This window comes from Felis catus, chromosome A1, assembly GCF_018350175.1.
Source record: "Felis catus isolate Fca126 chromosome A1, F.catus_Fca126_mat1.0, whole genome shotgun sequence".
In the NCBI taxonomy this organism is placed as follows: Eukaryota; Metazoa; Chordata; class Mammalia; order Carnivora; family Felidae; genus Felis; species Felis catus.
In genome coordinates, this window is record NC_058368.1 from 172,927,203 (window position 1) to 172,944,870 (window position 17,668).

At 38.1% G+C, this 17,668-nt stretch overlaps 1 protein-coding gene across 8 annotated transcripts in view; it reads right to left on the reverse strand.

Annotated features, from left to right (window-relative positions):
- NSD1 (nuclear receptor binding SET domain protein 1) overlaps positions 1 to 17,668 on the reverse strand; it is a 146,129-nt gene that overhangs the window by 31,378 nt on the left and 97,083 nt on the right. For all 8 annotated transcript variants that reach the window (XM_006927884.5, XM_019838275.3, XM_023259154.2 and 5 more), the window contains 6 exons: positions 15,801 to 15,876; positions 13,416 to 13,534; positions 12,326 to 12,469; positions 9,780 to 9,903; positions 2,265 to 2,465; positions 772 to 951 (listed from right to left, as the gene is read on the reverse strand). In XM_006927884.5, coding sequence (XP_006927946.3) covers positions 772 to 951; positions 2,265 to 2,465; positions 9,780 to 9,903; positions 12,326 to 12,469; positions 13,416 to 13,534; positions 15,801 to 15,876 — 844 coding nt within the window. The remainder of the gene's footprint in view (positions 1 to 771; positions 952 to 2,264; positions 2,466 to 9,779; positions 9,904 to 12,325; positions 12,470 to 13,415; positions 13,535 to 15,800; positions 15,877 to 17,668) is intronic.

Consider the following 17,668-nt stretch of genomic DNA (forward strand, 5'->3'; position numbering starts at 1 on the left):
AACGATTTAACAAAAAAGAAACACAACTGTACAATATAATACCATCTTCTAGAACTATTTCTATCTAGATATATACCCCTGCTTTCTGCTTATGTGCACAAATGTCTTATGTAGTATCACTTAAAATTAAGTAATGATTTTTTCTGATGGTGGAACTTGGGACGATTTGGGATTATTTATTTATTAATTATTATTCCTTGCCTCCAGTTTATTTAACATATAACATTGTGTATAAAGTGTACAACATAATGACTAGATGTATATACTGTGAAATGATTGCCCAACTAAGGTTAGGGAACACATCAAACATCTCACATAATTATAATTTTTTCTTTTTGGTGGTAGTGAGAACTTTTAAGACCTACTCTCTTTAGCAACTTGCAAATATGCAATACAGTATTAGTCACTATAGTTACCGTGGTGTACATTAAGTCCACAAACTTACCAATCTTCTAACTGGAAGTTTGTACTGTTTGATCACATTCCCCCATTTTCCAAGGGTGATTCTATTTCCTTTGCCTTATCTTTCTCTTTGTTTCATTTATCATTTTAATGAAAATAAGGTCATGATTCAAAATAACAAAATAAAACCTCTCCCTTATCAGGGAAAAAAAAACAAGTTTAAAAGTTCTGCTATGTTATCCTAAGTTCAAGACATTACATCCCAATATTTTCTCTACTAACAATGTGAAGAAAATGATTTTTGTTGCACTTAAAATATTGTATTAACCTCTTTTTAGACTATTCATACATTAAGCAGTCATGTCTTACCTTCTGAGCATACAAAACACCAGCTAACGTTAACATGCTCATGATTTCGGCAGCCCCGCCGAGGTGTAAAGTGATTAGGGCAGATGATACTATTAGATGCAAGGATCTTGGACCCAGCAGCCAGGCAAAAGTCATTGGCATGGTATGCCACAGGGCAGCGGACACAGCGCATCAGACGACCTAAAATTACAAGCAGGAAAACCAGAGTAGCAGACAAAAAACAAAGAGATTAAATATAAAACAACACGAGTTACTGAAATCTTTGTCAGCACTGAGAAAATGTCACTAATAGAAGGAAACACTACTAGGACAAGGGATGATAAAACACATAATTCACTATGAAAAGCTCAGATGGGAGCTATGTGATAAGTTGCCACAAAGTCAGATCTCACGACTATTAAGTGAGCCTGCCTCACCAAGAAAAACCCTATATAATCCATTGCCTAGACTCCTAGGAAACCTGGAATCAGCCTCAAACTAAATAGAAGGGATGTGCACAATCAGAAAGAAGGCCAGCGGGGAGAGAGAAAGACTAATAAATAATATTGCTTGGTACTATGTGATTCTTAAAGCCGGAACTTTAAGGTGAATGAACCCCTTCCAGATAAAATATGTCCTCTAACATGTATCACACCAAATAGAAACCATTACCAAATCATCTAAATGTAATCTACAATAGCAACTAAAAATGGGAAGGTAAACTGATGGTTAAACTGTAATTTTGATCAAGCAAGTTAAATTGCTGTACTTAAGAGTGAGGAGATCTATAAGTCCAAGGAATCATATTACAAAAGGTACTGCCAGTCTAATTAAAAGCAAAGGCAAAACACTGCTACGTTTTTCCTCCTCAATCCCCTATGGGAGAAATGAGAGCTCTGTGGGCACACAAGCATTTAATAGTAGAGACACAATATTTGGCTTGGGAAAATTAGTAAGAGACCCTATTATTATTGAACAGAAATAAATGATTGTTTTCCCAATGAGAACAGACCTAAAAACTTGAATTTACCTGGAACTATAGGCAGTTTTGGAAACTTTAGCTCTCAATCTAACTATAATGCAGGAAAGAGGTTTTAGGATAGAAGTTTCCATTTAAAAAAAAAATAAACCAACACAAAACAAAAACCTCAATTCTACCCTAAATTCATGTCTGAATGATATCACATCTGACAACCATAGATATAAAGGGTCCATAGGAAACGAATAATACACTTTGGTCTAATGGAGTAGGGGGAGAAAGGCATGTAGCACAATATTTTCTCAAACTAAGAAATCGAAATATTTCAAACCACCACATAACATTAGGGCTCCACAGAATACAATGTGGGAACTGCTAGACTAGTCCATTATTCTCCTCTCTCTCACATAAAATGCTGACACTCTTGACAAAAGCTAGAGAGGCCACGAAGAGATGCCAGTTAGCACCTGGAAATACACACTGCCAATGAAAGCGAGGTTCTACAATTAGACTGGTCCATGTGAGAAACTCATACCTTTAGATGCAGAAACACTGGCTGGATTAGCAGCATGGCAGGTTATACAGATGTGGAGGGAGCACCGGAAGCCCTTGTTCTGCATAACAGTGGGTGGATACTTCTGGACACACTCTTCATGGTAAAACTTTCCACACAAGGGCAAAAGGCACCTTTTAACATCTTCCCCACTCTGCTTACAAACAAAACAGGTATGGATTCCTGGGAAACCGAAATAAAGTAATAAATTAACACCAATTTAAGAGTTCATCCAATGCTAAAGCATTAGATGAAAGTTTGTAAGTACACAATTCTGTACTAAGTTCCAATATGGGGTGTGTGTATGCGTGTGAGTATGTGTGTGCGTGGGTGGGGGGAGCGGGAAGGGTAGTTCCCATACCACCAAGCAATTCTCCAACACCAGCTAGGTATCTTACAATTCAACTTAATTCTGAGACTATATACCTGGCAATAACATCATATCCCACAGATTAAGGACTCAGTTCTACATGACTGCCCCATCCTCAACTTCAGATGCCACTCTCAAGTCCAGGTTGTCACCTATACTTCTGACTAGCTATATATCAGAGGTTCTCATGACCCTGTCTTCCTCAGGTTTGATTAGTTTGCTAAAATGGCTCACAGAGAAAGATTTTTATTTATTTACTGGATCACCGGTTTATTACAAAAGGTTGTAACTCATGAACAGCTAAATGGAAGAGATGAATAGGGCAAGATATGAGGAAAGGGTATGGAGCTTTCATGCCCTCTCCAAGAGGCACCACTTTCTTCTTAATCTCCACATGTTCACCAATCATTCAGAAGCTCTCTGAAACCCACCCTTTTAGGTTTTGATGGAGATTTCATTGCATAGGCATGGCGGATTAAACCACTGGCCAGTGATTCAACCTCCGGCCCTTTTTCCTCGCTAGAGATTAGGGGGCTAGGAATGAAAGTTCTAGCCCTCTAATCAGGATGGGTTCTTCTGGCAATCAAGCCCCCATCCTTAGGTGTGTCTTTCATTAACATAATAAAATACACACAAAGGACATCTTTATCACTCTCACCCCTTAGGAGACACCAAGGTCTTGGGAGCTCTTGTACCATAAACTAAAGACCAAAATACACATTTCTTAGTATAAATCACAATATCACAGTAAAGAACTTTCTAAGAGACTGATTAGGATGACAACGTGAACCCACTGAACAATCACTACTGAGAAAATCTTGACAATGTTTGCTTGCTAATGTGACACAATAGGAACTACACATTACGTACAAAGCATTCCTGCCAGAAGAAAACTGACCTGAAATTAATTCAGCCTCTAGATCTAACTACAAGTTTCCAGGAAATATGGAAGAGATAGAGGAAGAAGTTAAAAGGACACCTCAAAGATGCAATCAACCAAATTTACAATGTGGAAAACTGAGCAGGACCAATCACCGTTGTCTCAACAAATAAATGACACTTAAAAATAGGGTGGGAGTAGTAATGTTGTAGATTAAGAGAAATTAAGAGACATATCAAAAAATAAAGAAAACCTTATCTGGATCTTGATTCAAACACTATAAAAAGACATCTTTGAAACAAATTGGAAAATTTTTAAATGAGACTGGGTACTGTATAATTTTGCTACACATTAGATATATATCTTTAAGTAGTAACTGTTACACCTTTTGAAATACATGGGTAAACAGAGGTAGAACACCAAGAAGTACTGAAGCTAAGTGACGAATACGGGGGGGAATCTTTACACTGTTCTACTTTTATAAATGTCTGAGGATTTCTTTCTTTTCCTTCTTTTTTAATGTTTTTGAGAGAGAAACAGCGAGAGTGGGGGAGGGACAGAGAGAGAGAGAGAGAGAGAGAGAGAGAGAGAGAGAGAGAAACACAGAATCCGAAGCAGGCTCCAATTCACAAGCAGTGAGATCATGATCTGAGCCAAAGTCACATGCTTAACTGAGTGAGCTACCCAGGTACCCTGAGTGTCTGAGGATTTCTGTAATACAAAGTTTAAGAAAAGAAAAAAAAAATCCACCTCTCTCTGAGAAGCAATACAATGTAAAGGAAAAAGCTCAGGCTTGAAAGACACATCTGAACTTGCCTCTGACACTTGCTGGAAATAGAAGCTCATTAAAATAGCCCATCTCACCTATAAATAGTAAGTTTACCCAACTAATAATGATTTTAGGAAAAATTTTTAATTATGCATTTGGAAAGAAGCAAACTACTTACTGTCTAATGCCAAGTAACTCACAGCCAATATTAGATTAGAATAACCTAAATTACGGGACAGTCACTCCCCATTAGGAAAATAGGGTAAGAAATGACTCCTTTATTCTTATTCTATTCATCTTTACTAAAACCAGAGTAAAATTTCCTACCCTCAAAAATAACTCTTGGGGCGCCTGGGTGGTGCAGTCGGTTAAGCGTCCGACTTCAGCCAGGTCGCGATCTCACGGTCTGTGAGTTCAAGCCCCACGTCAGGCTCTGGGCTGATGGCTCAGAGCCTGGAGCCTGTTTCCGATTCTGTGTCTCCCTCTCTCTCTGCCCCTCCCCCGTTCATGCTCTGTCTCTCTCTGTCCCAAAAATAAATAAACGTTGAAAAAAAAAAAAAATAACTCTTTACCTCATGTCCTATACAAAAATTGATTCAAACTAGACCACAGACCTAAATATGAAACCTAAAACTATAAAATTTTCATTAGAAAATAAAGAAAAGTTTTGTGACACTGGATTATGCAAGATTTATTCAATATGACACCAAAGCAAAATCTCTAAAAAGAACAAACTAATAAACTGAATTTCATGAAAATTAAAAACTGCTCTTCAAAAGACACCATTAAGGAAATGAAAGACCAACCCACAGATTGGTAGAATAATTTTAGAAGTATGTATCAGATAAAGAACTTGTGCCCAGAATATATACAACGGGCTCTTAAAACTCAAAAGTAAGAAAATAAACAAATTAAAAAAAAAAAAAAAGATCTGAATGGACACTTCACCAAGAAGTCAAAAAGCACATTAGGATGCACAGGGGCACATGGGTGGTTCAGTTGGTTGAGCGTCTCATGTCAGCTCACGTCATTATCTTATGGTTTCTGAGTTTGAGCCATGCTGTCAGTGCACAGCCCACTTTGGATCCTCTCTAACCATTCTCTCTGCCCCATCCCTGCTTGTACTCTCTCTCAAAAATGAACATTAAAAAAATTATTAAAAAAAAATATATATAAACAAAAACAAAAAAGATACACAATACCATTCATCATTAAGAAATGCACATTAAGGGGCACCTTGGTGGCTCAGTCGGTTGAGCGTTCGACTTTAGCTCAGGTCATAATCTCACAGCTCATGGGTTCGAGCCCCACGTTGGGCTCTGTGCTGACAGCTCGGAGCCTGTAGCCTGCTTCAGATTCTCTGTCTCCCTCTCTCTCTGCCCTTAACCCACTTGCATTCTGTCTCTGGCTCTCTCAAAAATAAACAAACATTAAAGAAAAGAAAGAAAAGAAAGAAAGAAATACACATTAAAATAACAATGAGAAGGCACCTGGGTGGCTCAGTGGATTAAGAATATGACTCTTAATTTCGGCTGAGGTTATGACCTCACGATTCATAGGATCAAGCCCTGCATCAGGCTCTGTGCTAACAGGGTGGAACCTGCTTGGCATTCTCTCTCCCTCCCTCTGCCCCTCCTTGAGCACGTGTGCACACGCTTGCTCTTTCTCTCTCAAAATAAATATTTAAAAATAAAATCACAATGAGATACCATGATACATCTGTCAGAAGGGCTAAATTTAAAAAGACTGACAATACCAAGTGTTGATGAAGATGTGAAAGAACTGAAACTCTCATGCATTACTGATGAAAATTTAAAATGGTACAAACACTTTGGAATACAGTTTGAATGTTTCTTAAAAAATTAAACAATACCTACCATGCCATTCCACCCTTATGTATTTACACAAGTAAAAAGAAAATGTGTCCATCCAAAGACTTGAATGTTCACAGCAGCTTTATTAGTAATACCCCAACCTGAGAACAACCCAAATGTATATCAATAGATGAATGAATAAACCACCTGTGATATATCCATACAATGGCATACTACCCAGCAATAAAAAGGAATGAACCTGCAACAATGTTGTTGAATCTCAAATTAAGGGGCGCCTGGGTGGCGCAGTCGGTTAAGCGTCCGACTTCAGCCAGGTCACGATCTCGCGGTCCGTGAGTTCGAGCCCCGCGTCAGGCTCTGGGCTGATGGCTCAGAGACTGGAGCCTGTTTCAGATTCTGTGTCTCCCTCTCTCTCTGCCCCTCCCCCGTTCATGCTCTGTCTCTCTCTGTCCCAAAAATAAATAAACATTCAAAAAAAAAAAAAAAAAAAAAAGAATCTCAAATTAACTATGCTGAGGGATGGTTTCACAAGGTGTTATATACACATACAGACATATATATGTCAAAACATATCAAACTACACTTTGTGCAGTTTATTGTACATCAACTATACCTCAATAGACAGATAATGAACTACTGATACACACATTAACATAGATGAGCATCAAAAACGTTATATGGAGCCAGACACAAAAAAACTATATATGTTTTCTTCCACTTATATATATGAAACCCTTAAAAAGGATAAATTTAATTTGTAGTACCAGAAAGCAGATCATTATTTGCCTGAAATAAGATCTGGGGGAGAGAGGAGCATAAGGATTAACTGTAATAAGTACAAGAGAACCTTCTGAAGTGATGGAAATGTTCTAAATCTTCTCCATGGTTGTGGTTACACAGGTGTATATAAATTTTATCAAAACCTATCAAAACATACATGAAAATGAGTCCATTTTATAGTAGGTAAATTATACTTCAGTGAGGCTAACTTAAAAAAAAAAAATAGTTTTGCCTTAACTTGGTCAGAGAATATCACATTATAATAAAGATAAGACCAGTGGGGTGCCTGTGTGGCTCAGTTGGTTAAGCGTCCAACTTCGGCTCAGGTCATGATCTTGCGGTTCAGGAGTTTGAGCCCCGTGTTGGGCTCTGTGCTGACAGCTCAGAGCCTGGAGTCTTCTTCAGATTCTATCTCCCTCTCCCTCTGCCCCTCTCTTGCTCGTACACGCTCTCTCTCTTTCAAAAATAAAATAAAATATTAAGAAAAAGAAGGTAAGACTAGCAAAACTGGATCATTTGCACAAAAGGCAAGAAGCTCTAAGATTAGGATAAGAGATATGCACAGACCAAAACATTTTTTTCTAAATTTCATTTACAGGGCTGGATGGCACTATTTTCCATAATGATCAAAAAGCCCACCATGCAGGGACAAAATGACCCACAGCTATCTTGTCTTCCAGCTTTTATTCACACGCTACTAAAAGTAGTGGCAGAAAGATGAGATAACTCAATGTGACAGAGACACTTATTTAAAGACACAAGTTTGGGGGTGCCTGGGTGGCGCAGTCGGTTAAGTGTCCGACTTCAGCCAGGTCACGATCTCGCGGTCCGTGAGTTCGAGCCCCGCGTCAGGCTCTGGGCTGATGGCTCAGAGCCTGGAGCCTGTTTCCGATTCTGTGACTCCCTCTCTCTCTGCCCCTTGCCCGTTCATGCTCTGTCTCTCTCTGTCCCAAAAATAAATAAACGTTGAAAAAAAAAATTTTTTTTAATAAAAAAAAAGACACAAGTTGGGGCGCCTCGGTGGCTTGGTTGGTTGGGCGTCCGACTTCGCCTCAGGTCATGATCTCACGGTCCGTGGGTTCGAGCCCCGCGTCGGGCTCTGTACTGACAGCTCTGAGCTTGGAGCCTGTTTCAGATTCTGTGTCTCCCTCTCTCTGTGACCCTCCCCCGTTCATGCTCTGTCTCTCTCTGTCTCAAAAATACATAAACGGTAAAAAAAAGAAAAAAAAAATAAAGACACAAGTTAATTCTGTCTCTTGTTCCCACATGGGCTACTCTAAACCTACACTCTATCCTTCAAGCGAGAGACCACCTTTCCCCATCATTCTCACCAACGTAAGAAAAAAACTTCAGCTTCCTTCTTCTGCCTCACAACTTCAAGGAACATTCCTATTTTATCTTTTTGCCTCTTCAAAATTATTGTCTCCTGTCTCTATAACTGTACTCCTCCAATGATTCCCTCTTCTGTTATCAGAATTTATTTCTCTATGTGGTTTTTAACCTTTATCCTACCAACACTCAAGATGTTCTTCCTCTTGACCCTATAATATCCTCCCTTCAACTACTGCCCTCTTTTCCATGGTATCAGGCTTCTATAAGAAATAGTGTATACTGGTATCCAGGCACCCTTCAACCTGGTTTAGTATGGCACCCTCTGGCAAAAAGTCAAGCCTTTCCTCACTGCCAAATACAACTGTCTCTTTTCACACCAGGACCTCCTTGGTTTCTCTGCCACATCTGCCACTGCTTATGAGACCCCACTGCCCCCGGCTTCACAGCCATTCTTTGACTAGCTCCTCCTCACATTCTAGTTGTTCTTCTATGTGCGCATGCCCTAAGTACTGTTGTCCGCCTGCTTCTCACTCTACACATGCTTTCACTCAGGGCAGGATCATGCACACTTACGATTTTAATGACTTAGGAGTGTAACAGCTGTCATCCCCCATTTTTTTATTACTTAAATGCTGTAACATTCAGTCCGACTTCACCTCATGTCACGAGTTCGAGCCCCACAACAGGCTCTATGTTGACAGCTCGGAGGTGGGAGCCTGCCTCGAATTCTGTGTCTCCTTCCCTTTCTCTCTCTGCCCTCCCCCACTCACTCTCTCTCTCTCTAAAAAATGAATAAACATTAAAAAAAAATTTTGTTTAAATCTGTAACATTCACATATAATGCTGAAGAAAGAACAATCTCCTTAGCACAGCCTGTGAGGTACTTTACAGGCTGGTTCCATCTGACCATTCTTAGTTTCTGACCCAATTTGTATATTGTAACTCTTAAAATAGGTCTTTCTCTTTTGGTAAACAGTTTTGTCGACATATGATATACACACAGAAAAGTACAGCATCCTAAGTGTATTGTTCACAAATAACCATAAAATAAACTCGCTTATGTAATCACCAGTCAGCTCAAGAAACAGAAAACACTGACAGTAATCCAGAAATCCTCCTTGTCACTACCAATGCCTCTTCCCTAAAATACCTTAAACACACAAACCTATGCCTCCTATTCCCTAAACAGTCTATACTTTAATTATTGGACCTTCTATTCTTCCTCTCCCCAACCAATGACCATGTCTCTCTTAAAACCAAACTCAGTTTTTTTTCTCTGTGGCATTGGTTCATCTTTGTTTACCTATCACTTTAAATGTATCTCTACTACAATACTTTTGCACCGCATTATACCATAAAGTCATTATTCACTTGGAATTCTACAGGCAAAGATTACAAAGCACCTATCCGTGTCTGCAGCAACTAGCCCAGTATCGCCACAAAAACAGTGTATCCAATAAATGTTGGGTTTTCCTGAAAAACTTAAAACTCAGACCATCTTTGGAAGAAGACCCTTCTGTATCTACTTCACCTGTGCGACATTCATTGCAGATAAATTTTCCTCTCGGCATCTCAGTTAGTCCAAGGCACTCCAGGTGGAAAGCCCCACAGCACTGAGCCTCACATAACAGCAGCTCACCCAGTTTCTCACAGTTCTGTTAAGAGAAAGAAAACAGGTATGTCTACAGAAAAAGGATTTTAAAGTCCCGAACAGAAGGCCTTCATGAAGGCAGAGGTTAACTAGCAGCTTTCTAGAAAGCAGAAAGCCCTCTCTTTATTCAGCCAATATTTAGTGATTAACTCCTCTATGCCAGGTACCACAAGGTCCCTTGGTTTTCATGGTTCACATATTCTAAGAACAGAAAATACAAGTAAACAAACAAACAGGAAAGATAATGATAAGATTAAGTAGAGAATTCAAATAGCTATTTTGGATTGGGTGATTAGGAACGGCCTCTCAGACAGGGTTCTGAGCTACTAGTCAGTCATTTAGTCAGACAGAAAGGCCAGGAAGACCAGTACAGAAAGTCCACAGACAGGAAAAACTATGTCATGTCTAAAAATCATAAGGAAAATCAGTGGACTAAAGTGGAACAAAAGTTAGAAGTGGTAGAAGATGAAGTAAGAAAAAGGCAACAGCCTGATTGTGTGGCCTTACACATTATGGTATAGTTTCAGATTTTATTCTCATTACAAAGGTATACCATCAAAGGTCTTTACCAAGGGAAGGCTAAAATCAAATATTCATTTAAAAACAATCTCTCTGATTACTACATGGAAAATGAGTTCAAGAATGAGATATGTGAGAACAGTAGCAAAGAGACAATCAAGGAAGCTACTCTAATAGTTCAAGCAAGAGATACTGACTAGCTAGAATTGGATTGTAACAGTCCCAAAAGGGCTCTACTCAAGGTTTGAATGACCTTTGAGATACATCTACAACCATCTCAGAGAGGCCACTTTTCTAAGATGATCTCATCTAAGATAGGGTGCCATTTTTGATAGAGCCTTAGGAAATAAAGATCTGGATGTTTGTTTCAAAACACCGTAAGATTTATGAAAATTCTGCAAATTCCCAACATTTGTTACTTTTATCCTTCTAACATCCTGACTTGTTTCCCCATACTGATTAGCAGAAAAATATAAAAATGACAAAAAGTCTTATACTTACTGGGTGAGGAAAGGTGACTAGGCAAGTCTAATACATTTAAGAACCCAAGAAACAAAACTGGTCTTGGCCACTTAACATCGTAACTTAAATAAACAAATGAGTAGGAGAACTTTGGGGAAAAGGCCAGAGGCAGCCAGGGTTAAGAACAGACAGACCCCCAAGGTCTTAATCAACCTATAGTGTAAGTTAGTCTTAAACTTTGTCTCTTTCATTATCTCCTATTCACATAAAAATTGACAACTGCCATGTTTTATATACTCACAGTGCCAGTGATACCAGCTTTTATATACAATAAACAAATCTGCTTTCATCATTTAAACAGGAAAACTTCAATTACAATACATATCAAAGAATAATGTTTTAAAATTAACCAAATGTTATGGACTAACCCTTTAATTGGGATGATTATGTAATTCATCTTTCAGATTAGGAACCATAATAAAAGGACACAATATTAATAAATTATACATGGACAATAGATTTAAACAAAGAGTGCCCAAACAATCCAGGGCCATAAGGCCACTATAGCTTTAACCATTTTTTCTTGATAATCTTTGTGGGCATACACTCTCTGAGAACTAACAGTGTGTTTGGGTGCTCATCCGAATATGATCAATCTTTATATAATAGCGAAAATGAACAAAGAAACAAAGTTGAAATTCTATTGTTCATCATAGAATATCCTGGGCTTGGGTTATTTTTATTTTTTAGCCGTTTTAATTAGAAAAGAGGAAGAAAAACCAAGTATCTTCAATTTTTTATATGTCAGCTTTTAAGAATTTACAAAGGTAAATCAAGCCCATAAAGAGACAGCATAATCAAAGCATCCATTTAATGGACTCTACTATCAAGTCTGATAAAGGCTCTTTAGAGAGAGGCAATACAACAGAGTGGTTAGGACTCTAAACCCAGATTGCCTGGGTTTTAATCCTGGCTTTGCCGTGTGACTATAAGCAAGCTATGTAACATCTTTATGCCTCAGTTTCCTCATCTATAAAACCGAGGGTAATAATGGTAATCTACTTTACAAGATTGTTAGGACTATATGATGTAATTTAAAGTGATGGAAACTCTTGACATATAGTAGGTACTACATATATACTTATTAAGACATGAAGGGGCGCCTGAGTGGCGCAGTCGGTTAAGCGTCCGACTTCAGCCAGGTCACGATCTCGCGGTCCGTGAGTTCGAGCCCCGCGTCAGGCTCTGGGCTGATGGCTCGGAGCCTGGAGCCTGTTTCCGACTCTGTGTCTCCCTCTCTCTCTGCCCCTCCCCCGTTCATGCTCTGTCTCTCTCTGTCCCAAAAATAAATAAACGTTGAAAAAAAAAAAAAAAAAAAGACATGAAGAGGCCTTCTTTTAAAAGACAAGCAAGCAATCAAAATGCAAGTGGGAAACATCTTCTACCTGACAGACATTCTCCTTGAGTGCAGCTCCTCCGCCTCGTTCGCCCTGCAGCTTTTTCGATGCTGGCATCCCATGATCATTCTCTACACCCTCCTCAACAGTGTCCTTGGGGCTTGCAGCTGTTCTGTGTGTCATCAGTTCTCCCTTGCAGAGAAAAAATAATGTCCCATATCTGTATTATTCATGTCTCCTCCATTTGACCCCCGCCCTCTGGGCTGCTATTTGTCTAGCCATTAAGCACTTACAGATGTTCAGCCAATCACGCGGGCGGACTGCATGCAATGTTAGTTCTAACCCTGCTGTGATTGGGCGGGTAGTGGGCGCCTCATGCCCTGCCACTAACTGCTCTGAGGCTGTTCCACTGGAACTTTTTGAGCTGTTCCATTTTAAGGTTTCACTAAGGGAGAGAAAACATTCTTAAGTTTATTTGATTACTTATTTGTCCTTCCAAGATCAGTGTTTCCTAAATAATGCCCACCTTGGGCATTCTATTCAAATTATTCTGGAAAGAAACACTCTGTATCATAATATGTAATGCTGACCTGAATTGTTCTATTTCTCTTTTAACTTGAGTTGAAAAGCCAGAGATAGCATCAATGACTGCACTGATGCTCTGCAAGGAAATGGTTTTAAATCTACCTTTGTTTCCTTAAAGCCAATGTTTATAAATATTATTCTAAAATTAAGCAGATGCTGGTTTCAAGAAATAAGCAAATTGAGTTTCCTTCCCCTCTAAATGTAGCAGTCTCAACTATAAAAGGGCAGTATGAAAGTTCACTCAGATTATATGGTTACTTGGCATTGTGCTCTTTGGTTTTAGAAAAAGCTTACTTTGTGATGAAACAGTTACAAAATTTATCAGACACCTAGAGCATAGGATGTTAAAGATCATACCCATAGTTGCCATATATTGTCTTGCCTGATTTTTACTAGCATCAGACTCTCTTTCTACTCCAGGATTCCTATTACAGCTTTTCATTAGCTATTTCAGTAGAACATTACTCTTAACTCAAGGGAAAGAGGGATGTGGCCTCTACTGTGAAAAGTAGATTTGCTTTGGAAGGTCAAAAGATGAGGAACTGAGTAATACCTCTGAGATTGGAGTTTCTTTTGATGAGTCGTCATTTTTCATTTTTTTACAATGCACCTTGGCTGTAGAATGCCTCTGTCGTTTTCGCTTCCTTGGTTTATCAAATATCTTCGTAGTGCCTATGACAGGAAAACAGGTGTTACCTCCTGGCTAATCACTTACATGTCCAAGAACCCCTATCCTCAACTAAAAGGACCTCATAGAATTATGGAATGTTAGAATAAAAAACCAATCTTAAAGCCCATTTAATTTCCCAACTTCGTAGATGAGGGGAAAAGGCACAGGGTGGGGAGATTTACCCACGACTACATAATTAGTTGGGAAAATAGCTACACACATATAAATTCTGCCTCATACAGATTAAATAGTAAATGTATAAGTAGGTTAAAACAATTTCATTTTACATGATTGAAATGAAAAACTTCTTAATTCCTCAAAGGACTTTAACATCCTGTAAATGGGGAGGAAATACATTTAGTAGTCAGGAAAAGATACTAAAATTCGACCTCCACAATTAAAGATAGTACATTATAGCACTATATGATTTAAGGATTAAGATGAAAAGCTGAAATGCATAATATCTGGCTTGAGGAAAGGGAGCTCTCCCTTAACACATTTAGTAACTTAAAGGATATTTAGCAATGGTACTATAACGTTGAACATCCAACAATTTAAAATATATGCATGCTCTAACATGGCCTATATACAAAATGAAATTCCAGTCCTTCCCTCATTATATTTTATACTTATTTCACCTCCTTGTTACAGAAATATCAGGAATTTAAAGTAATATTTCATAAAATGTTCCAGGATAATTAGGCTAGGTATCAACATGAAGGCTAGACTTTGGAAAACTGGCTTAGTATTCTCTTCTTGGGACTGCCTGATACAGATGGAGAAGCTCTGCTATCAAAGCTGCTGGCTGCCTATAACTAAAAGAATAATTAACAGAATAGCAGAATGAAGGTTCAAACTTCTCAGTAGCTAAAATATTCAGATGAAATTTACAAAAGATAAAGAATAAGTTTTGGGTTTTATAAAAACTGGAGTATAAAAGTGTAAGAGAAGAGCTGATATTACTTTGAAAGTTTTTTTCCTAAAGCAAGCAAATTGATGAAATTATATTTGCACACAAGATTAACATAAGTGAACATATTGCTAGATTTACTTACTAAAAAACTTAATAATCATGGGTCACATTTAAAGATGTGCTCATTTAAGATCACATGCAATATAACCTTCCCATGATACCCTTTGCTGGCACATCTGATGCTATGTGCTCAAATCTGGCCTAACACTTCAGAAATAACAGTAATCAATAAATGAATGATCAAAGTGACACAAAGAATTGGCATGTAGAAAATTTGGGGTGTATAACAAGATGGTAGTGTCGCAATGAATGTGGTCAGGTCTGGAATTAGTCCTCCCAACTCTGCCACCTCTTTCATCTTCACATTCTTCTATAAAATAGGGATAATATGGATAATATCCTAATTCTCTATAATGCTTTCGATGGATTAGAGATTAACAGTCCTAAACAAAGGAACTGAGCAAAGGACATGGTAGAGCAAATGCACAAACTATGATTACTGTATCTGTTACTCAATAAAGAGCTGCCCATTCCTCCAATTGGCAGGACCAAGATCACCATGTCTAAGTTTCAGGAGTCAGATTAAAAAACAATTTAAAAGATTTCAAAGCCCTTAAGAAGCAACCACAATGGACCAGACTGAAATGTAAGCTCCCTTTTTCAAGCATATACTCACTCACCAAAGATCAAAGATGTGGTAAAAGAAACTAAGACTATTTGTGAAAGACTGGCTTAGATGACTTGTAATTTCCCTCTCAACTCAGACTCCTTATTTTCTGTCCTACACAATAAAAATTGAATCAAAGCCAAGAAAGTTAATGATAGAGTTGGAGAACTATCTAATAAGAAAATTAAGTAGCTCATTTTCTCTATTGTTCCTACCAGTTACTTACTCTAAGAGAATTCTAATTCCAGGATTCTACATTCTAAATCTGTAATTCTAATTTCAGCATGAAACTGAAGATGACCAATTTTCTAGTGTCATGCATTCTATTGGGAAGCATATTTTGACAAACAGGTCTTTTTTTTTTCTTTTTTAAAGTTTGCTTATTTATTTTTAAGTAATCTCCAAACCCAACATGGGGCTCAAACTCACAACCTTGAGTTCAACAGTCACATGCTCTTCCAACTGAGCCAGCCAGGAGCCCCTTGGGCAAACAAGTCTTAGAAGTTGCAACCTTGCTGGTCTTGCTTACATATGTAACAACTTTTCTAGTTAGCTGACAAGATGTTTCCTAGTTATTTCCACATTACATTTTTTAAATCTCAAACATTTAAATCTCAAAAATACGCACCTCCACCAAACTCTTTAGAATGAGATGCAGCACGTGATTCATTAATGTCATTCTCCAAGTGGCCAGCTTCATAACACTACAAATAAGTAAAATGCAACAGGTTTACAAAGGAACAGAAAATAAACCCTTTGTATTATATGCCAAAAGTTGAACTGTCTACTGTCACAGATACAGAAATCCTAGCTATATTAAAATAAAAAAAAAAAAAACAGTATGACAATAATGGATTGAACAGAAACTACATGGGGAAAGACATGAGATAAAACACAACAACAAAAAACACAACTCCAAAAGACTCATACAAACACATACTCCTTCAAAAACCAGGGATAAGAGGTGGGTGGGATTATGCAGTGACCCCCAATAGATCAAGCAGATACAGAATGGTGTTCTGATTGAAGTGGTAGACAAAGACAAAGGGCATGGTCCCAGAAACCGACCCACCATCTCTGTTCTATTTCATACCACCCTGTATTTAAAATCTATCTTCTTAAAACTAAATTTATGCCATTATTTTTACAAAGACTTATTTATTTGATGAATTCTAAATATTAAGGAGCTCTGGATCAGTGCTCACTTCAGAAGCACATATACTGGAAAGCTCTGAACCACAGAATGTCTTCCTGATTTAAGTGGCTGCAGGTTAATGTAAATGAAAGCAACATTAAAACTCAAAACACTTAGATATCAAGAGTAATTTCCTACACATGTTATACCCCTACTAATAATGCCTGTATAAATTAGTTCCAGTCCAAGAAAATGGCTTCTCCTACAATAAAAATATTCTTCAACATGAGTGTAAAACAAAATTTAGTGGCCACAAAAAGTCAACATAATGGATGCTATTCTTGCTGTAAAGGTACTAGAACTTGGGGTGAAAACAAGACAAAATACAGCAGCAAATTTCCAAATGCTCACCATATAGATTAATCAAACCATTCACTTACTGTAGGTCAATTACATATCAATAAAATGGGGTGGGGGGATCATTTACTTAATTGCTCCAAATTCTGCTTTTCTTTAAAATCTGTCATTATCTCACTTCTAGCAGTGATCCCACAGCCTTACATAATTCACCTTGTATAACACTAATAAAGTTATCACCTGATTGCAAATGTCCCTTCCACTCTCAAAATATAAAACTGAATCCCAATTTCCCTGTCCCTTACAATATACCTCTTTCAACAATCTTAAAAATGGCTAAGATTTGAATAAGACAAAGACAGGGGAAGCACTGCAGAAGAAAACTATCACAGCCTTAAAAGTATAAGGTGCAATGATAGGATGATGATTTGGGGACATGATACTGTCACTGATCGTTGTACAAACTGCAGATAAAGTTCAGAGAGCAGATGAACCTAAGAATTGAAAAGTCCATGTCCAAAGACAAAATCGCAGTCTTAGGACATTGAAAAGAATAAAAGAACTAAAGAATATAATGCAGCCTTTAAAATGAGGTACAAAAACACAACTATTGAGTTTTACATTTACATGCTAATTGACATGGGTGAATATCTAACAAAAACAAAACTAGAGTCTTCAATATAGGATTAAATGATAGAAGGCTGCTATAGCTGAGGAAAAAAGTCTAAAAACTCAATTTGTGATTTGATTGCAATCTCCATTTTTTTCTTTAAAGAAGAAAATTTAAGAGGAAATCTGTGGGGCGCCTGGGTGGCTCAGTCAGTTGAGCGTCCAACTTCAGCTCAGGTCGTGATCTCACAGCTCTTGGGTTCGAGCCCCGCGTCGGGCTCTGTGCTGGCAGCTCAGAGCCTGGCGCCTGCTTCGGATTCTGTGTCTCCCTCTCTCTCTGCCCCTAACCCACTCGCATTCTGTCTCTGGCTCTCTCAAAAATAAATAAACATTAA